General features: G+C 33.2%; 1 protein-coding gene across 5 annotated transcripts in view; it reads right to left on the minus strand.

Annotated features, from left to right (window-relative positions):
• Positions 1–20,990, minus strand: part of LOC105225149 (DNA N6-methyl adenine demethylase) — a 296,191-nt gene extending 275,201 nt beyond the window's left edge. For 3 of the 5 annotated variants that reach the window (XM_049458577.1, XM_049458580.1, XM_049458576.1), the window contains exons 1-2: positions 17,312–20,988; positions 17,071–17,229 (exon numbers count right to left, since the gene is read on the minus strand). In XM_049458577.1, the coding sequence (XP_049314534.1) occupies positions 17,071–17,229; positions 17,312–19,231 (2,079 nt within the window). In that variant the 5' untranslated portion in view covers positions 19,232–20,988. Of the gene's footprint in view, positions 1–17,070; positions 17,230–17,311 lie in introns of all 5 variants that reach the window. The other 2 variants (XM_049458579.1, XM_049458578.1) reach the window with 2 other exon arrangements.
• Between the last annotated feature and the right edge of the window lie 1,326 nt (positions 20,991–22,316).

Below are 22,316 nucleotides of genomic sequence, written 5' to 3' on the forward strand. Positions count from 1 at the left end.
CGGTAAAAATTTTGATGCCAAGTTGAGTATGCATATAAAAATATATAAATGATAAAGCGCTAAGCCGGCGAAATTACTTAATGAGTGGCATGATTTTTGGTGGAAGGATTGCAGTGTAGCAAAAAAAATTCTCTGTGTGATTTTGTTTAATTGAGAATTTTTTAATGTTTGTTTAGAAAAATATTTTTTTAATAAATTTAATTTTTTTTAATTTTCCTTAAATTCCTTATATATTTTTTTATTTAATTGTTTCCAATTTTTATCGATTTTTGATTTTTTGTTTAATAATAATTAATTTCTTACAATATATTTAACTTTTTTAAATTATTATAAATTTTTTTTTTCTTCTTTAATGTATTTTATTAAATTTCATTTTAAGTAAAAAAAATATTTACGACTCTTATTAATTTTTTCTTAAACTTTAATTTTTTTCTTCTATATTTTTTTCCTGAACCTAATTTTTTTAATTTCTTACGAATTAAATAATTATTTCTATTTTTTTTTTTAATTTTAAAAACTTATTATTTTTATTTTTTTCTTAATTTTTTCCAAAATTTAAATTTATTTTTATTTTTTTCATATATGTTTTTGGGTTATAATCTAATATTATTTAATTCTCATAAATTATATAATTTTTTTTAATTTTAAAATTTATTTTTAATTTTTTTTTATTTTTTCCCTAATATTTTTTCTATTCTTTAGAGTGATTTGTTTAATATTTTTTAAATAAGAATTTTTATTTAATATATATTTTTTAAAATTATTTACTTACAAAAATTTTTTTTTCTTTTTTCTTTTATTTAACATTTTATTTCATTATTTTTATTATTTTATTTTTTTTTCTTAATTTTTGAATTTTTAAAATTATTATATTATAATTGTTTTTTATTTTTCTATATTTTTTTAATTTTCTTAAATTTTGGTCTAGTTTTTTTTTAATTTTTAAAATTATTTTCTTCAATTTGATTATTTTCTGAATTTTCTGGATGGTTTTGTGAAATTGAGAATTTGAAATGTATGATTGAAAAAAATATTTGTTTTTAATTTATTTTAATTTTTTTTTTTTAATTTTTTTATTTAAATTTGTTCAAATTTTTTTTAGTTAAAAAAATTAAAAATTTTTAAATAATTTTTTTTTGTACTTTTTACTTTTTTGTCGTATGTATGTATTTTTCTTAAGATTTTGCGTTTTCTTTATTGTAATTATTTTAAATTTCCTTTAATTTAAAGAAAAAAATTTTTGTGGTTTTTCATAATTTTTTTTCATTAAATTTTTTCCAAGTTTTTATAATTTTCGTTTATTTTTTTTAATCTAGAATTTTTAGTTATTTTAATTATTGGTAATTTGTTCTTAATTTTATTAAATTCTTTTTTTTCTCTCCCTTATTTTTTAATTATTTGCCTCAATTTTATATTTTTGTTAATTTTTTTTTTAATTTTTAAAATTTTTTTCTTTAGTTTAATTATTTCAATTATTTTTAAATTTTTTTTCATTTCAAAATTTTTGCTTTTAATTCTCCATACTTTTTGCTTGCATTTTCTGTGCACACACCGCGCTTAATTGCGTCATGTTTACCAACTTCCCTCTATTTGCCTTATAATTGAAACCTGAATATACATACATACGTACATCTGTACCTATGACATTTTGACAAAAATTCCTGCAATAAAAGAAATGTCCAGCAGCTTCACTAGCCAACTTTGCAAACGGCTTTAACATTGCGGCTGTGTTTTCCTACGTTTTTGATGAATTTTCTTCCGTTAGCTGCAGGGAATTGAGATAATTAGAATTTCATAACAAATAAGGGAATTCCAATTAAATTTTCGTCCTTTGATTGCCTACAATATTTTGTGATTGTTTCAATAATAGCTTTGGCATATTGCTGTTTATATTGAAATGAACATTTTCGGCGTGTGCATGCAGTCTTGCGTTAGTATAGGTATAGTAAATGCATTGAGAGTGCATTGAATTAACAGTAGGCTCCACTAAATTGGATTTTGGAGTGTAAAAAAGCTAGTTGAATAAGCGGATAATCTGAAAAGCCAAATCTTTAACTACTCTTGCGAAAAGATAGTAAACTTGGTAAAATTAATTTAAAAAAAATATTTTTTTTTACTTATATATAATGTGGTTATGCCGGTCTATAGCTCTAAACGAGTGCTAATTTTGATAACTTTTTCTGGTATAAGGAAAAATGAATCGGAATTCTCTCTATCAGGCTTTATTAAACATGCTTTTGGAGGTATTAAGCTTAATTTTTCAGCTGATTCAAATAAATCGGTCGTTCAATTAATCAAGTTCCAGTTAACGAGAGATTACTGTGTTACATACCTAAATGTAATTGGAATTTCTTTAATTAAAATGACATGTATATTTAATTCCATCAAAATTCTAAGTTAAGCCAACATGAATATAAACTAAGCTATAGAAAATACCCCAGGTATATGCAAATAACTTCTTTGCAAAACTCACTCGAGTTGTTAATCAAAAACGGTTGCTGGCGACCCTTTGGTATGACATTATACAGTTAAATTTTTAGAAATTAATTTTTAAGGGCAACGAACAGACGAAAATATGCCACAATTTAAAAGGAGATGTACAAATTTCTAAATTTTATATCAAAAAATCGCTTGGTTCTAGAACTGTAAGGATTTTTGTCGTTCATAAATGTCGTTTCGGAAGAACTTTAATAATCCTTTTCAAATACCGCTATATCTAGAATACAAAAGCAGTCTTGAAGTGTTTAATTTTTATTCAACTAAGGGCAGAGTTGCCAATTATCGATAAAGTGCAAAAGCTGCAACAAAATGTCCAAGTTTAAAGCATTTAAGAAATCCTTTCGGGAGATCTGCGAAGAATTAGAAAGGTGAATATATCTATTTTATATTTTTAATAGAGTTACCACCTTTTTCAACAAAAAACAAAAGTATTACGAAATAGACAAAGTTTGGAATATCATAAAATTGGAAATTTTTTCATGTAGAGTTGCCACTTATAGAAAAAAATATCTATTTCTAACATGATTTTGCTTCTTTGAAATTAAAAAAAAAAATCGAAGAAATCAAGGGCGAAATCGTATAAGTATTCGGAAAATATTTAATTTTTAATTATTTTGGCACAAAGTTGCCACCCATCGACAAAAATCAAATGAAGAAAAGGTGTAATATCACAGTATTTTAGAAATACCTGCGGAAATTATGCGGAAAACTGTGAATTTGGGCACATTTCATTTCATATAATCGAGTAGAGTTGCCACCTTTCGAAAAAAAATATTATAAATGGATGTCAAATATAAGCTATGGAAAAGAGAAATGTTTTAGGCTTTGTTTGACTTCAAAACTTCGATGGGGTTTCCAGCTATATTTTATTTAGGTCTCAAGGTGATCCACATTGACTTCTTCTTCTTCTTCTTTACTGGCGTAGACACAGCTTACGCGGTTATAGCCGAGATACCAAGTGCAACCAGTTCACAATAATCCATCTTACACAGCCTTATTAGATTTGCAGACCCATCGGTCCCTGCCTTTTGATTGTTAATTGCTATTCGAACCTCATCATAGTCGGGCAATGGAACATCTATTCCATCATCATCGGTTGGGGAATAGGGTTTGACATCTCCCGATGTTGCACTTTCATTGCCGTTCAGTACGCTGGAGAAGTGTTCTCTCCACAATTCCAGTATGCTCTGAACATCAGCCAGTAGATCACTATTTTGAATACTACAAGACTATGTCCATGATGGCTTTGTCTTTTAAATTTTTATACGCTTTAAAGAGCCTAAATAATCGTGGAGTAAAAAAGCCGTGCCGCATTTCAAAACCACTTTCCTTACCACTTTCATTTCACTTTAAAATGCATGTATATATAAATATATACACTTCATTCCTTACATACTTACAAGTATCTATATATGTATGTACCACACAATTTCAGGCTCACAGCTCAATTGCATGCATATTTGTTAGCACATCCTTATAGAGCATTATTAAATAGTAAGTATGCATCAGCGCACTCGAAGGCGTGTCCACATATACTTACATACATACACAAATGCTTATATATGTGCATATGCATGTGGCAGTGCTTGAAGGGCAATGCTCCTTTAAAATATCGTTCGTGACATACTCTACTCCCGATGCGCCTTTGTGCTACACCGATATTTCCAGCTTTATTTGTATGTATGTAAGTGTATTTGTGATTGTACGTGGTAGCTGCATAGTACTTTAGAGGTGCACTTGTTGTTATTGTTGGCAATATTGTATTTCAGATTTGTTATGTGCACCACTGTTATCCTTGTTGTTGTACACTTTTATTCTGTTCTTTTTTTTTCATCCTCAGCACAAGTGGTTTGCTCGGCATTCTACTTGGAAGCGACGAATGCACGTGTGATGTGCATAGAAGGAATATCTTCATACATATAAATATACAGAAAAAAATACCATGTTATACAGTTACACACTTACATATGTATGTATGTGTATACCGATATGCATAGGTAAGCACCAGTATATGCCGGTATTATCGACTGAACGCGAAGCTAGTGCGAAAAATCCGATATGCCATTATGAAAACACGTACGAGCAGCTTTAATGCGAATGCTAGATGTACATATGTGTGTGTGTGTCAGAGAGATTTTGATATGTGATTGTATGCCACACGAGTTTGTTTGTCCATTCAGTCGCTGTAAAGCTAGCTTGTGATTGAATGCACACTAGAACTGGCTGGGAACTGCAGCGCTCGGAATATATTGCTGGCGAGAAGGAATCAGGATAATTTACATTCGCTCTATGCCACAGCACGTTGGCTACAGTGTGGTAGACAAGATTTTTAAATTTTTTAAATGTGTTTTGAATATGAATATGAATGATGAATATTAGGCGCTGGGACGGATGCAGTTGACAGTGCTTTTATCTCTCAAATATCGATTTGAAAATATATTTAGTATTGCTTTGCTGGGAAAATAACTTTTTTGAAAGCATCTAATATGGAAAGCCTCGATTTGTACACTTTTTATTGGTTTTTTTGAGTAGAGTAGCCAACTAGACTTGAAGATCTATTAGATCTGTTGACATTTTTACGTTATTTTGGTGAATCAAATGTCGAAATAACTGAATTTTGACACATTTTTATTCGAGTTGCCACCTAGACTTTCAAATCCATAATTTTTTTTAGAGTTTCAGGGTGCACCAAATGTCGAAATCACTGAATTTTAACTTATTTTGAGTAGGGTTGCCACCTAGATAAGCGTATCTATTTGATCTGTAGATTTTTACTACAGCCTGTAGTACACAAATTGTGGAAAAATTAATCATTTGGAGCAAAAAAAAATGGTTTTCTACGTGAAATATATGAATAAAAAATTCTATAATAAATGTTTCTTAGAAAAACCCGAAATTTTTAAGGTTTACTAGACCGAAAAATGTAAATGTGTGGCATCATCTCTACAGAATACAGAATATTTTTATATCAAACACTTAGTGCAATAAAAAATACTTTTATGCAACCAAATCTAGAAAAATAACCTTAAAAATTTTCACTTCTATCCAAAATCATTTTGGGAACTAACCTCAAAAAATGTCACTTCTATCCAAACTAACCTCAAAAATGTATTATTTATCGTTTCCAGAAAAAACTAAAAAAAGATGCTGAATAGTCTCAGATTTCTCATATGTAACGGTAATATCGAAAACTAACCACAAAAAACTTCACATCCATCCAACATCATATTGGGAACTAACCTCAAAACAATTCACTTCTTTCCAAACTAACCTGAAAAATTCATGTCTAAGCATTTCTGCCACAATTAAAGTTAAAAAAAAGCCTATTCTTGAAAACTAACCTCAGAAAATTTCACTTCTATCCAACATCGTATTGGGAACTAACCTCAAAAAATTTCACTTCTATCCAAACTATTCTCAAAATTGCATTTTTAACATTGCCACTACAAGTAAAGTTAAAAAAAGCCTGCTCTTGAAAACTAACCTCGAAAAATATCACTTTTATTTAACGAAATATCAAAAACTAACCTCAAAAAACTTCACTCGCATCCAAAATAACCTCAAAAATTCATTTCCTCCCACTACAAGTAAAATTAAAAAACGAATTATTCTGAACAGTCTCAGATTTCTCATATATAACGGTGAAATTCTTAACACAAAACACTGTCAGCTAGGAATCCATATCACAGTGAAATACTCCAAAAGGATATTGCATTGCAACTGATGCATTAATGTATGCATTACTTGGATATGTCAGGTATATACGGACAGCCAGCTAACAAGTGGTATACGAATATATTAAGTACACTGTGAAAAATAAAAGTAACTATATTATATTTGGAAGTAAAGGTACTAGTACTGAATTGAAGCGATTGCGGGCGAGTTGAAAATTCGCAAAAATTCAACGGTTTTGTGTTTATTAATGAAGAATGAAAGGTTAATCAATTATATAGTTATTTAATTGCTTTAATTTTAAGGACCTTTTTGCGACTTTTTTCACGGGTTCTTGTTCGTGGTTGGTTAGTTGAAAGGTTAGTTACATGAATACTTAAACGGTCATACTTAACCTATCATCAGTTTTTGATTTTTGTATTTCAGCTAAAAAATGTTGCTTTTCGATATCATACCTTTTTGTACCAGCTACTCTAATTAATCGATAACTTTAAGTCAAAATAAGCAAAGTTAATGCATTCGCGGGTTTTAGCATTTTAGTCTAACCATAGCCACTTGAATATAATAATTGATAGCGAAAAATTGTTTGTTTAAGCATTAAGCCTTGCAGATGCGAGTATTGGAAAGGAGATTATTGTTTGGCCTGAATATTGGAAAATAAGCCAACGATGGCGGTGAAGTGCTTTGCATACTGTTTTTGTAGAGCTATGAGTTGAAAAAATTCAACATAAAATCTTTTTTTTTTTGGAAAATCGAAAGCAATGAAACGAATGTTGATATAAAATATTTCAAATAAAAAATATAAAAGTCTTGTAGTGGGTTTAGTACAAAAAAATAATTTACTTTATTTATTTTAATTTATATAAAAAATAGAAAAAAAATTAAAAAATCAAATTCTTATATTTTTTAGATTAAAAAATTTACTTAAAAAAAATTAAAAAAAAAAATAAAAAAAAGTATTTATATTTATATTTTTTTTTATATTAAAAAAATTACATAAAAAATATATTTTTTTTTATTTTTTTATTACTTGTTTTATGTAAATAAATTTTTGATTACAAAAGTAAAATTTTTATTTTAAATTTAAATTTTTTATTTTCTAATTTAAAAAAAATTACATAAAAAAATATTTTTATTAAAAAAATGAGAAGTGTATAAAAAAAAGTAAATAATTTTTTCCAAAAAAAATTTTGCATGGCAAAACTGCATTTTGGCTACAACAAGTATTCCTCCCTATCTCCCTACGCTAATAGTTTTAGTCAAACATTATATATTTTTTTTGGGTAAACAGAAATTAATCTGCTGAAGCAACGATGTCATCATAAATAAAAATATTTGAAATATCATAAAATCAAAAAAAAAAAAATTATAGGCAAAATCACATTCACAATAAACTTTGCCTAAATATTTCGTAAATTTTGCTTTTTTGTATTTAAAATCACTTTGATATCATATGTATATGTTTGTGAAAAAAAACAATCGAATATGTACGTGCCGTAGTCAAGTTTTACGGATTTATGATATTTATACAGTTACAGCAACAATTGCCTGCATATATGTATGCTTTGCAGCAACGTGCGTGCGAGCCTTAAAATCAATTCAAAATAAGCCACAACAAAAATATATAAGCCTCCGGTATTTCCTTTACAAACAACATGCCGATATGTGGCAGGATATGCGGCAACAAATGCAGCCCTGCAAGTATAACTACATATTTATGTGCATGTGCGTTGGTTGTGTGTGTGTGTGACAGTTGGAACTTCTATACACCCAGTAGGAATAGTTTGAGGTTATGACAGGCAAATATTTATAATATAGTAGTAGTAATAGCATAGTAGGGTTAGTTCACTCTTTGGGTCAAAAATTGAATAATTTTCTTTCAAAAGTCATCAATTCTGAAAAAAATGATATAAAGCTAAAAATTACGTAGGCTCTACTTTTCATTTTATTTTAGATATCACGAGCTCTTAGCAACACCGTCGGCCATAGAAACCCTCTAAGAAGAGCTGATTCCAAAGATTGGCCCTGTAGTCGCCATTTTGTAGGATCAATTCAGTTTTTTGTTTACGCATATATATTTTTGAGGTATTTGTTGTAGGAAATTATATTTATTTTTTCTAAAACCCCGAATAAATTGTTAAAATTAGGGCTCAGAAGCGGCTTAACCGTAGTTGCCGAATAATATTCGATTCCTCGATAAAATAATACTCCCTTCCTCATTAACGCTAGATTTTGAGATAAAACCTCACTATAGTTAAGCCATACATCCAATTAGTAAAGAAAAATTTGCGTTGCACACTGTATATAAGATAACGGTTTCCGTATAAGATAACGGTTGCTCTAAAATTTCAACTTTTCACAACTTTTTATTTCTTCTATCTTTCTTCAACGATTTTCTTATCTTGTAAGTCGCCATGAAAGTCTACAAAACCCCAAAACTCATGCTTCACAAGTCCACCTGCCCAACACGCTTAAATTTTCCTACAGGGCGCTCACACACACTTACACTCTCGCCTTTATAAGCATATAATTTACTTGCACAGCTATGAAATGAATGTCGAATGCAATGTTTTCAAATTTTCTGTTGCTCGCCTTGTTGTTGTTGCAGCTGAGTCCTCATCTGCCTCGACATTGTTGTTTTATGTGCACTGCGTTGTTGCTATTGTTGTTATTGTTGACTGACACAAAAGTAGGAGGTCAATGCACGTTTTTTATCCTCTTTTTTCCACTGATCCGTTTCCTTTTTAATGCTTCCCACATTGGTTTTTGTTGTTGTTCTTGTTGTTTTTTATACAATATTCCTTTCGGATTTTACTCTACCGTATATACGCGTAGTAGTATACCGACATACTACATGCTTATATGATTTTTTCATTTCACATTCGATGCGCTTGAGTTCGCTTCGCTCGCATTTCAGCCGGTTTAGCGTAATGCTTGCGGCTCAGCTGTTGGATGCGCGCTTCACAGTTCCTTGATACACACACACACATGCATATACATAGGTGGAGTGTAGTATGCCTCTTTGAATCCTCAATTCTGCTTTTGGCTCTTAGTCCACCAGCTGCTCTTCAGAAAACACCTTAGTTTAATATATTTATATGTGCACACACACACAAACAACTGTAATGCATATGTGTGTGTGTTGGCTTGAGCAAAGTTTTAAATCATTTTCACCTAGTGCCACTTTGGCTTTGTGTGTGTGTGTTTGGTTCCTCAAGTGCCTGCATCTGCATCTGCGCGAACTCAACAGGCACTCGGCTTGTTTTTGTTGTTGTGTTGTATGTTTTATGTTTTTGTTGTTGTTCGCTGTTATTCCTTCGTGCATGTGTAGCTATGGCGAATTGTCACCAAGCAGCGGATTTCTGTTCTTCTTTTTTTGCCGTACGTCATCTCCTCAGCATCGCTGACCGGCTGGACAATGCCGCTCATTTAATACATAATTACATAAATTTCGTTTCGCTTGCTCATTTTTGACGTCCTTTCCTTACCACACGTCCGTTTTCCGCTTTTGCAACATGCCATGCCACAATAATGCCTTTCAGCTCACAAAATATATGCGAGTGTATATTCTTTTTGTTGTTTTTAAAAAGTTAAAAATCCTGACGCACCTGTCTCCTGTGGCATGTTGTAAGCATTGTTGCGGTTATTGTGGCAGTTTGTTGCAATAAGGTTGCATGAATTTACACATGTATGTAATTAATTAAATAATAGCCATCATAATTAAGTCGATTTATGCCCGCGTCCATACCGAAAGGCACGCAAGTAATAGGCTTCCTTTAATCGTGTTAAAAATTAATAAGCCAAAGGGCGCATATTACCTAGAGATGCGCAAATATGCCGAACATGGTATCATCATTGAAACAAGGCAGCAACGTCACAGGGTATATTTTATGTTTGGTTATCTGCTCGGCTGCAGAATATTGCTGGCGAGCATATCTTTTGAGCTTTAATATGAGACAAGCAACGAAGGTCCGCAGGAATTTGATATTATGTTATAGGGCAAGTAGGCGTGGTTGTGGGACAATTTCGAGCATTTTCAAAGTGGAACATGATAATATTAAGCTACTGTTGTGCACCCAATTTGGTTGAAATTGGTCGAGTAGTTGCTGAGTTGTGAGATTTAGTCCGAAAGTGGGTGAAGCCATGTCCCTTGTATGATTACAATACCGATTCCAGTTGTTGTTGTAGCGACAGAAAACATTCCCGAAGTAATTTCGAGGAAAGATAACTCGGTATCAGACTTTGGTCGGATAAAAATCCGAGTCCATTCCGATGATATTTATATCAACCGCGAGCAATTGATAAGTAAAGTCCTCTCTCGACGAACAAAGACCAAATTCTACAAGTCACTCATCATCCCCGCCCTGTTATATGGTGCAGAGGCATGGACGATGACAACATCTGATGAGTCGACGATACGAGTTTTCGAGAGAGACGTTTTACGGATGATTTATGGTCCTTTGCCCATTGGCAACGGCGAATACCGCAGTCAATGGAAAGATGAGCTATACGAGATGTACGATATCATGAACATAGTTCAGTGAATTTAAAGACTAAGTCAAGTCGTCCGAATGGACGAGAACACTCCAGCTCTGATAGCATTCGATGCAATACCCGCCAGGGGAAGCAAATCAATAGGAGGACCTCCGCTCTATTGGAAAGACGAGTTGGAGAAGGACCTGACTTTGCTTGCAATCAACAATTGGAACCAAACAGCGAAAAGGAATAAGGACTGGCGGGCTGTTGTAAATTCCGCGAAAGTGGTATCCACGCCAATAAAGAAGAAGAAGAGTAGGAGATGGAACGATTTGTGCGTAGAATCTTTGATAGAACGTTTACGGTTTCAGAGAAAAGTATAGTATTCAAAACTAGTGAAGAAACAACGAGTAATCATAGTGATTATCTCTATTGCTCTATATTAATTTGGTGTTTGATAATAGTTCTTTAAAGTTTTTGGATTAACGGTATTTTGTGGACGTTGCAGTAACCTAACTTCACTCATCTGCAAAACCAAGTTCATTAGGATGCCAAGGATTACCTCTTCAGCTCAAACTTCAAAAAATATAAATATTAACCTTCTCTAATTAACTCGCTTCAGATTAGATTTAGCTGGAGATTTCACTTATTAAAAATCATGAAATATTTAAAATTTCAATTTTTAAGCCCTGATTATAATTAGTTATTCAGGAACCATATGTATGTACATATATGGACTACAAGCTATACAATTCATATTGGCAAACAAATTGCCTGCACATTACACGCATTTAAAATAGTACGCAATGGTCATGCGTCTGGCAATGTTAGTATTTAAGCCGCTTTTAAGTAAGCAATTGCAACAGCTGCTGATTGAATAGTAAACGCTGATTGTGTAATTATTGTTGCTATGCGATTTCCTCTCAATTCGCTCTTCCGCTGCGGTCGGTTCGCTTGACTAATTTATTATGTACAGATGTTCATATTATGTGAAGCCTGTGTTCGGCCGCTGATGTAACGTTGATGGGCTCGATGGCTCGCTTGTTATAACAGTTATTTTCGTTGTTGGCGTTATTATGATTAAATAAATCTTATTGTTCAATTGTTTGTAAATATTTTGTAGGATTAGCATGTTATTGTTTTTGTATGTTTTTCGCAAATGTTTGGGTTTTACTGGCACCCTGTTGTAAAACATAGAACTAGTCAATAAAACAAGAGATGTATTCGGAAAATTCTGACTAGAAATGGACAAGGCTAGAAAATGAAACCTAAGTTTAAGTTTTGGAATAAATTTAAGTAAATTACCCATAAACTCGAGTTTATTAATGAGTTAAAGGCATTTTTTTTGATATATTGAAATCTGTGTTTTGGAGTTATGTTACAGTCTGGTGTTTATGGGTCAACAAACTAGACTCTCACTATCTGTAAGGCGAGTTAGTTTTTAACGATAAACTCCTAAATACGAATAAACTCGAGTTTGTGAAAGATGTTCAAAAGGAGTTAAAAGAAATTTTTTAAATTATAAAATCCTTGTTTTTTGGATTTTTTAAAGTTTGAAGTTTATCAATTAACTCGAAAAGATTGAAGTTGCAAAATGGAGTTTAAGGCAATGTAACAGTTTTTTTACATTTTTTAGAATTCGCTCTATTTTTTAACGTTAAATGGCTAAATTAATAATAAACTCGAGTTTATGAGTTTTGTATATTGGAGTTTAAAAAAATTTGTTGTGAAAATTTCTGTGTTTCTGGGTGTTGTTACAGTTTAGTATGTATTGGTCAATAAACTCGAGTTTATAAAAAACAAGGAACCCTATATTTTCGATTAGTTTTTAACGAAAAAATTCTAAAAACCAATAAATTCGAGTTTGTGAATGGTCTATAAGGCGAGTTGAAGGAATTTTTTTGTAATAAAATCCTTGTTTTTGGGCTGAATTTCAGTTTGGTGCTTATCAATAAACTCGAGTTTATGAAATCGAGTTTAAAGCAATGTAACGGGTTTGTATATTTCGCTCTATGTTGTATTTCAGTTTGGTGTTTATGCATAAACTCGAGTTTATGGAACAGAGTTTAAAGGGATGTAGGGTTTTTATACATTTTCTATAGTTCACTAGCTTTTCTAACTAAAATTGATAATAAACTCGAGTTTATGAAATCGTGTTTAAAGCGTTGTAAGTGTTTTTACACATTTTGTACACATATTTCGCTCTAATTTTAATGATAAAACACGAAATTATGAATAAACTCGAGTTTATGAGTGTTATATTGCATATTTTGAGTGTTAAAAATTGTTCTTAAACATTTTTGTATTTCTGCATATTGTTACAGTTTACAGGTTGTAGTATGTATTGGTCAATAAACTCGAGTTTGTGCTACAACTTGCTTGTGATTTCGATAGGAGCACAAACCTCATAGAATTGCTTGCTGCATTTCCGCTGTTCATCAAAAAAAAAAACCGCAAAACTTCAAATTGAAAACATCTACTGGCACTAACGTGAAAGTTCAAAAGTCAGTGTCCTGGCTTATCAATTTGGCACAAAAGTAACAGTGCATTGAAATACAGTTACCAAAATATTTGCAGCTGCCCGAAAATAATGTGCAGGCAAAGTAACGAAATAAAAAAACACGAAAAAGGTAATTTCGAACGAAAAAAATAAGGAAAACGTGATGTTTTCAAAACAAAAACGGATACTAAAGTAATCAATAAAACCTGAAGAAGACCGATCACCACCGGCATGCTCGTAAATAAAGACAAAAGCGGCACAAAGTCACGAAAAGCAAAAGCAACAAAAAATGCTTCAGATTGCAACTGCAAAGCAAAAAACAAAAAAAAAAAAAATGAAATTAAAATGCAAGCCTTCCCGCTTAAAAGTTACGTCAATATTCATTGATAGCGCACAAACGGAATTGACAGCGAAAATCGCGAGTCTTGAAAACAAAAAAAAAGAATCAAGCGAATGCGTCTGAGTTTGAAATCAAAGCCAATAACAATAAAGCAGGTTGGTGCCATGCGAAGCTTTTAGTAGAGCAACCGCGGCAGCTGCAACATGTGTACGGACAGACGGCGATATGGACAGACGGAACGGTGTAAATTGTATTATTTGCTATATATGTATGCGTATAGGTGTGCAACAACAAATTGCGCTGAAATTGCTGCCGGTGTTTAATCGACGCTGCCTTGCGCGGCGGCTACTGCGTGCCGGCCGGTTTTTGCGCATGCGCAGCGCCACTTTTATATCGCATGAATGAATGAATGGGCGATGCGTCAGGCGACAGCTGTGTTTTGCAAAAACGGCCGCACAATTTTTCACGCTTGCAAACAAGAACAACAAGGCGTTGTAGGTAAAAATAAAAGAAAAAGAAATTGAAGTTGCAAAAAAGTATGAATACATATGTGTGAGTATGTATGAGTATGTATGGTTGTATGTCTGTGTGTTTTTGTGAAATTAATGGTGAAATATCTGTCTTCCTTAGCGCTGTCTCACACGGCTCCACTGCGGCCGTTTGCGCTGGCTCGCACGGTCTGCCGTTACTTCTTGGTCACTTTGGCAGTTCGCGGGATCGGCGCGCTACGTCATGACGCGCCAATTCGCTAAATGTTGCACTAAAGCTGTCTATTTGTTGTTGGTTGCGCTAATTCTTTTCGTAATGCTTATAAAATCCCACTTTTTTCAGTTTCTGTCTCTGTTTCTGCTCCTGTGTTGTTAGTCTCACTGTGTGTGTTTGTGTGTGCCAATTGATAGAGTCCAGTTGGTTTGCTATGTACGCGTGACTCTCGTGGCTCTCTTTATTCTACGCTGAGTTTTCAGCTTGCTTGAATAAATGTGTGTGTGTGTATGTATGTATGTATTTTATGGCTTTGATCGTCGAGTCAAAAAGTGCAGATACATACAAGAATATATTGTATTGAATGCAGGCAGTTACACACACACATATGCATATTTCACACATTTAAGTCGCTTTAGTGCGCCTGCATGTATGCATGCACATATATATACTTTATGTACATATGTATCTAAAGCATTTTCAGGCGCTTGTCGTTTTGTTGTTGTTCCTGTCTTCTACAATTGCTGCCTGCTTCTATGTGTGTATGTATGCATATACAATATATGTAAATATATTTGTGTTTGTGTGCCTGAGTTTGTTTGCAACTTGTGAACATCTGCTCGTCGCTTTGCTGAACAGTTGTTGCTATTGTAGTAGGTATTAAACACATACGCACATACATATAAATTTATTCCTTTTTGGCATTTCGGCCTTCCTGTTATTATTACTGCCTTCATTGTTGTTAACTTTGTATTATTTTTGTTTTTGTATTTTGAATTTTTGTTATTATAATATTTTCAGCGCCTTGGTTTTGTTGTTGTTATATGGTTGAAGGCTGCAATAAATGCTACATGCTACAATAAGTTGATGTATATGTGTATAAGGTATGTATATGACCGTGTATTTGCTTTGTAACCATAGTATTTTTTGCTACTATTCTATAAAGTTTTGTTTTTGTTGTAGTATTTGCCAACAATACATAGAAAAAATGTAGTCCAACTTTGCTGAGCTTCCGCTGTTGAGAGTTTAGTTAATTTCTAAGAATTTGGTGTGTTATATTAAGTAATTCCAACTCAAGCACCAGGCTAACCATGCTTAGTGATGGCACATACATATTTGCACTCAATTTACTTTAAAGGGAAATACCGTTTATAGCGAAAAACAATGTATAGACTGGCTACAAAATAAATGTCAAACAAGAAAAAAGGAAATCTTTGATTTCCTTCAAAAATACAAAAGATTCCGTACAAAAACTTGATTTTGATCAGTCAGTTTGTATGGCAGCTATATGCTATAGTAGTCGGATCTGAAGAATTTTTTCGGAGATTATAGTGCTGCCGTAGAAAAAAATATATACCAAATTTAGTGAAGATATCTTTTCAAACAAAAAAGTTTTCCATATAAGGACTTGATTTTAATCGATCAGTTTGTATGGCAGCTATAGGCTATAGTGATCCAATCTGAAGAATTTTTTCGGAGATTATAGTGCTGCCGTAGAAAAAAATACAACCGAAATTCCGTGAAGATATCTAGTCAAATAAAAAACTTTTCCATATAAGGACTTGATTTTAATCGATCAGTTCTGAACAATTTATTCGTAGATTATAGCGCTGTCTTAGATAAAAATATATACCAAATTTAGTGAAAATATCTTTTCAAACAAAAAAGTTTTCCGTACAAAGACTTGAGGTTAATAGATCAGTTTGTATGACAGCTATTATATCTTCCAGTGATCTGATCTAAACAATTTCTTCGGAGAATACAGGGTTATTTTAGGGAAAACCACTTACCAAATTTAGTGAAAATATCTTTTCAAACAAAAAAGTTTTCCGTACAAAGACTTGAGGTTAATAGATCAGTTTGTATGACAGCTATATGCTATAGTGGTCAGAAATCGACGGTATCAACAAATAAGCAATTTTTTGAGCAAAAATAGACGTCTGCAAAAGTTCAGTTCGATATCTCAAAAATTGTGGATCTAGTTCACGTATCAACTCTTCATGTTCATGATTTATATGTATACTATATAGGGTCTCCGACGTTTACTTCTGGGCGTTAGTCGCTGACCTCCATAATATTCAATTTTTCTGGCGATTGATCGAGAGATTTGCAAAGAAATTGTTTATGTCATAGGAGCCATATGTTAATGACATCCGATCTCACGAGCTTCGACAGATAAATAGAGGATTAGCAAACCATAACTGTATAACAAAGTTCAGTGTCATGTCTAAAAGATTTGGTATCGGAATTCAGCTATATTCATATGTATAGTAAAATATGTAAACATCGGGGTAAATGCAGTTCTTCAAGGCATCCCAAGGAACCACAAGTAGGTCTTATAGTTAGTCGAGTAGCTGAATACCATACCGAAAACTCAAGGATATCGGTTTCCAAATTAGGTCTTATGTTGCTGTATTTGTATGGACAGAAAACATTTATACAGTAGTTTGGAGGAATTCTGCTGAGTTGACAGTTCCTGGCCATATAAAAATTCATATCCAGTTCCTATTACACAGACCCAACAGTCTTGGAAACGGCCTATGACTTTGACCTTGTATATCTCGAACTCAAACGTGACTTGTTTTAACCAGGAGTCCGCCTTACTATGCTTATCAACTCAATTGGCCGAGTAGTAATCCGATTCCGAGAACTGTTTAGACTGTAAACGAGTAAGTTTAAAACAAACTGAGCTCCAAGCTGCCGGTTCGAAGAGATTGTTATGAATTTAGACGAATGTTTTGACGTAGTGTACTAAAGTATAAAACCTTTTTTTCTAAAATGTGCGGGGATGTCTCGTATACTCAGGATCATAGCGGTGAGCACAATTCGAGCTCTCCTTAAGGCTAAATATTAATACAAAGTTACTTGAAGTGGAACTTACCTTCTTCTCCGTGAGTTTCTCACAGCGTCGCTGCTTGCAGATTTGATGACTTTTGTCATTGCGGCATGGGGCACATTCGCCGCAATTATCCTTACGCTGACAGCCGATGCATTCGCCGCAACGTTTGCGTTTCTTCTTCGACTGAAAGACAGAAGAAGTCTGAATTTAGGCGGTAAGCAAATCAAGTTCCCCATTAATAATTATATGGCATAAAGCGCTGATATATGCGATCACTGCTTACCTGTTTGTCGCCGTTTGTGTCATTACTATCGCCCATGCCGAGCGCGCTGAGTGGACTCTTGAAATTGGCCGTGCTCGAGACCGCATCCACTTGTCCGGGATTGCTGGGATCTACATCCATAGCACTTGCCTCGGACTCTGCGCTGGACTCGAGCGAATTCGCCCGATTTTTCCGACGTTCTTTCTTTCTCGCATCCACCCGTGCAATCGGCGAATTCAACACTTTCTCCACCTTAATTTGTGTTGTCGTCGACGGTGTCGGTGTATGCGGTTGTGTGGTGTGCGGTGTATGTGGTCCACCTGGCCCCGCACCGCCAGACGCACCAGTATGCGTTGAGTGTGGCGTATGATAACCGGCTGTAGCGCCATTGGATGTATCCATCATCGTGATACCGCCGTCTACATATGAGGGCGTGGTCGGTGTATGCATACCCATCGGTGTAACATTGGTATTAGCTGTATTTAAAGACGTTGCGCCAAGTGTAAGACCAACGCCATTACCATTATTGAGATCAAATGTTTGTGCAACATCCTTCTTGCCACCGACACCGAGTCCACCCAAACCACCGAGACCGCTCAGTGTATGTTGTGTGGGTAGCGGCGCGAGTGCGCCGGGTGGCGGCGGTGTAGCATAAGTCGGTGTGAGCGTTTGATACAAAGGCAAGTGATGGCGTCCATCGTCGAGTGCACCGCCCGCACCAAAGCCACCCATTGTGGCGGTATTGGTGGGCATAAGTGGTGCATAAGCGGTGCTGCTACGGTGATGACCATGCGTATTCACCGCACCCAAGTGATGGAAAGCATTCGGTGGCGGCGGTGGTGGTGCAGCAAGTGGCGCAAACGAAGCTGCCGCCGCGCCGGCCGACGGTGGTGTGATGCTCGCTTGCAAGCTGCTCAGCTGTGTTAATGGTGAACCGACGCTCACCATACCCGGTGAGCTAACCGAAATGCTGGCCGGTGACATAGCCACCGTTTGCAGCGACGACATCGATGGTGGCAATACCGATGTGGCCATGGGCGTAATGCCGTCGGGCATGAGTGGATCGTTGTAACCGTGAAATTGACTCTGAAATGAGGGCAGCTTCGAGAAGGGTTCGAAACCACTGCCGATGCCAAGATTGCCATTACCGTTACTGCCGTTGCCGTTACCGTTACCGTTATTATTGCCGATGCCGGCCCCCTTCAGCGTATTGCTCTGACTGTGATGATCCTTGGTCTCCATTTCCCAAGGACGCGTATAATTGTTATTGCTATTTGTGTTGGCGGCGCTGTTGCTAGCGCCGTTATTAGTATTACCGTTAGACTGTGAGCTTACAGCCGGGTGCTGTTGCTGCTGCTGCGATTGTTGTTGCTGTTGTTGTTGTTGTTCATTATTGCTGTTACCGTTGTGGTTGCTGCTGTGATTGCTGGCTGTGGTGGAGGTGGTGGTGGTGCTGCTGGTTGCATTGGCTGTTGCGGCAGCGACAGATTGCTGCTGTTGTATATGCTGTTGAGCAGTGGACCGAGCGGGTGGAGGTTGAGGAAGTGGCGGTTGTTGTTGTTGTAGCTGCTGACTTGTTTGCAAGTGCTGTAGCTGCTGTTGGCGTGCATAATAATCCCAATGTTGTTGTTGTTCGGCAACTAATTGTTGCTGCTGCTGTTGTTGTTGTTGTTGCTGTTGATATAAGAACTGTTGCTGTTGATGTTGCTGTTGTTGTTGCTGTTGCTGCTGTTGTTGCTGTTGCAATGTATGCTGGAATTGTGGATGTGCTGCCGCCGGCAAATATGCGTGCGCGTAGTGTTGTTGTAAACCGTGTTGACTCAAATGACTGCCGTAATGGCTGCTTGTAACCGCCGCTGCTGCTGCTGCAGTTGTAGTCGCTAACGCTGCTGACGTTTCTGCTGTGCCGCCGCTGGTCTGCGCAATTATTGAAGACGCCATTTAAGCCCCCCTCTCGGCATGGCGGGAGCCGTATGCGCTGCGGTCGAACCGCTCACGTGACAAACGAGTGAGAAATTTGCTTACGTCAAAGCGCTTTTATTACAAAGTCTTTTTTTTTTGTTGTTTATTGCTAAAATCGCTTGTCTGTGTGTGCGTGTGTATGTGTGAGCTCGAACACACATACACACTGTATGGCTTTTTGTTGTTGTTCGCTCTTAAAAACACGCACAACACCAGATTTTTAAGTGTTTTTTAAGTTTGAAAAAATGTCTTTGTTTTTGTTTGTAAAATTTTTTCGTGAAATTATTTCTTTGTACACCGTTATTTGTGCTTGTGTTTGTTGTAAATTTGCTCAAAACTCTTTGCTTGTCGTTTAGTTAGGTTTTTTGTTGTTGTTTTTATTATTTTTTAAATGTTGTTGTTATTTTTGTTGGTTTTTCTTATAGTAATTTATTTGTTTTTGTTGTTTTATTTTGTATTTTTTGTTGTTGTAATATTTATTTTTTTGTTGTTGTTGTTTTTTAATATATATTTTTTTAATTGGGAAGTTTATTGTGAAAATGCTTGTAACTCGTTTTTGTTGTAATTTACTTTTTTGTTGTTGTTTTTGTAATTCTTAACTTTGCTTTTTGTACACTTGAAATTTCGACTTGAGGTAGTTTATCCTTTTTTCGTAATGAATTTTTGTTTTTGTTGTTAATTTTGTTTTTGTTGTTGTTTTTGTAAGCTTTTATAAACTGTTTTGAACTACGCGTTGGTTATTTATTTTAATTTATTTAATTTTTTTCTCACTAAACAATTTGAACTTTTGCTCACTGGCTGGGTTGCTTGTATGTATGTATGTATGTGTGTGTATTTGTATGGCTTAATTATTTATGATTTTTAATTATTATTATTATTTTTAACTATTGTTGTTGGTTTTAAAGTGATTATATAAACGCTGCTCGCTGTGTTTGAATATTTCTACTTTGCTACTTTATATATGTATTTGTTGTTGTTGTTGTTTTTCGCTAAATTTTTACTGATATTTGTACAAGTTGTTCGTGATTGATTTAAGTGTGTACTTGCTTTTTGTTGTTATTGTTGTTTTATATAAAGTCTTATTGATATTTTGTTGTTGTTGTTTTGGTTTTGATATAAATTGCTATTTATATTTTGTTGTTGTTTTGGTTTTTCATATAAATTATTTTTGTTATTGTTGCTAAACTATTTTGCTTTTAACTATTTGAAGTGCGACAATACGAAAATGCTTACCGGCTCAATACCGTTATGCGGCTATGTTGCTATGTATGTAAGTATGTATGTATATAAGTGTTGCAATGTGCGCAAAAATCTAAGCGCGCCTTTGTACTTTGAAGATTTGTAAGATATTTAGCTTTTGCTTTTGTTTTTATTTTTGTTTTTGCGGTTTATTGGTTTTTGTTTTGTTGTTGTTGTTAGCTTATTAAACGACTTTGCTTTGTATGCTTGTATATTTGTGGGTTTTCAATTAATTTTTGTTTTTGTATAAACTGCAATTGCTATTTAAAATTTGTATTTGTTGTTGTAATATTTTTGCTTACTAACGACTGGTTTTCGTTTCACTGTATTTGTGTGGAAAATTCAATATTTTTTTGTTTATTTTGCACTGCCTTTGAATAGCGTAAAGTGGTTTTTGAGTTTCAAAAATTTTTGTAATTTTATTTAAAAAAAATTTGTAATTTCTTTTAATATTATTTTGAAATTTTTTTAAATTTTATTTTTAAAATTTTTTCAATTTTGTTTTTAAAATTTTTTAATTAAAAATTTTTTTTATCAATTTTTAATTTTTTAAAAAATTTTGTAATTTTTTTAAATTTTATTTTTCAAAATTTTTTGCAATTTTTTAAAAAATTTTGTAATTTTTTTTAATTTTATTTTTCAAAATTTTTTGCAATTTTTCACTTTTTACTTACGCGTTTGTACAATACGATATATCTAAGATATTTATATTTATTAATTATTATTTGGTTATATGTCAGACTTTTCAAAATTTTGTAAATTTGTTTTCGTTAAATTTTACTACTAACAATTTGTTGAATTTCATTTAATAAACTTGTAAGTATTTTACAATATATTAGGTTATATATATAAGTTTTTGTTGTTGTTGTTCTTTTGCTATATTTGTTTAATTGCGGCTATTGCGTTGCGAAATTTGTTGTGAATTTTTGTACTTTTTGGTTTAACTTGCTTGTCGGTTTTGTAACGGGGCTTTTATTGAAAAAATATAAATCGAAAATTGTTGTTTTTGTTTTTTGCTATTTTATATTTTTGCTATTTGTTTGTGTATTTGCTGCTACTTAAGTTATTTGTGTTTAATTTTATAGTTGTTTTTGTTGTTTGCTCTATGTTCTTGTATTTGTTATAAATTACTTAAAATTATTTTGTTTTAAATTAAAAAATTTGTCTCCCACTGGTTTGTTTGCTTTGCTTAATTGCTTTTAATACGTTATGCTAAATTATGCTTAGAATTATCATTTTTGTTTTAACAATTTAATCTTTGCTGAATTTTTCGTGCGAAAATTTCAAAAATTTCCACTGAAGCGCGTAAAAATTATTTGCTTTGTTGTTGTGTTTCTTATAAGTGTAACTTTATGTTTTTCGTGTTTTTGGTTTAGTTTGCTTATACGCGTATTTTCGTTAGAATTTCTTGGTTTAATTTAATTATAAATTAATTAACTTAAATTTTAGGACTAAATTGAGATTTGGTTGCTTTTGATTATTTTCTCGAAACGATAGTATTGGACTTTTACAGTGCTTTGATTGAAGACTTGGCGTATTATATCTGAAATGAGAAAAAAAATATGTTATTAAACAAAATTTTTCAAAAATTGGTTTTTAAATATTAGTTTTAAAAAATTAATTCTAAAAAAATTTAAAAAAATAATTAAAAAAAAATTTTAAAATATGACTAAAAGGAAAAATTTTGAAAAAAAATATTCAAAAAAATATGTTTGCAAAATGGTGGTTGTTTATTTTTGAGAATTTTAATCGGGCATAGCTGGACCTTATTTTAGCAAACTTGAGATGAAACTAAAACGGGACTCAAAAAAAATTTTAATATGGT

The sequence above is a fragment of the Bactrocera dorsalis genome, chromosome 5 (genome assembly GCF_023373825.1).
Source record: "Bactrocera dorsalis isolate Fly_Bdor chromosome 5, ASM2337382v1, whole genome shotgun sequence".
Classification (NCBI taxonomy): domain Eukaryota; kingdom Metazoa; phylum Arthropoda; class Insecta; order Diptera; family Tephritidae; genus Bactrocera; species Bactrocera dorsalis.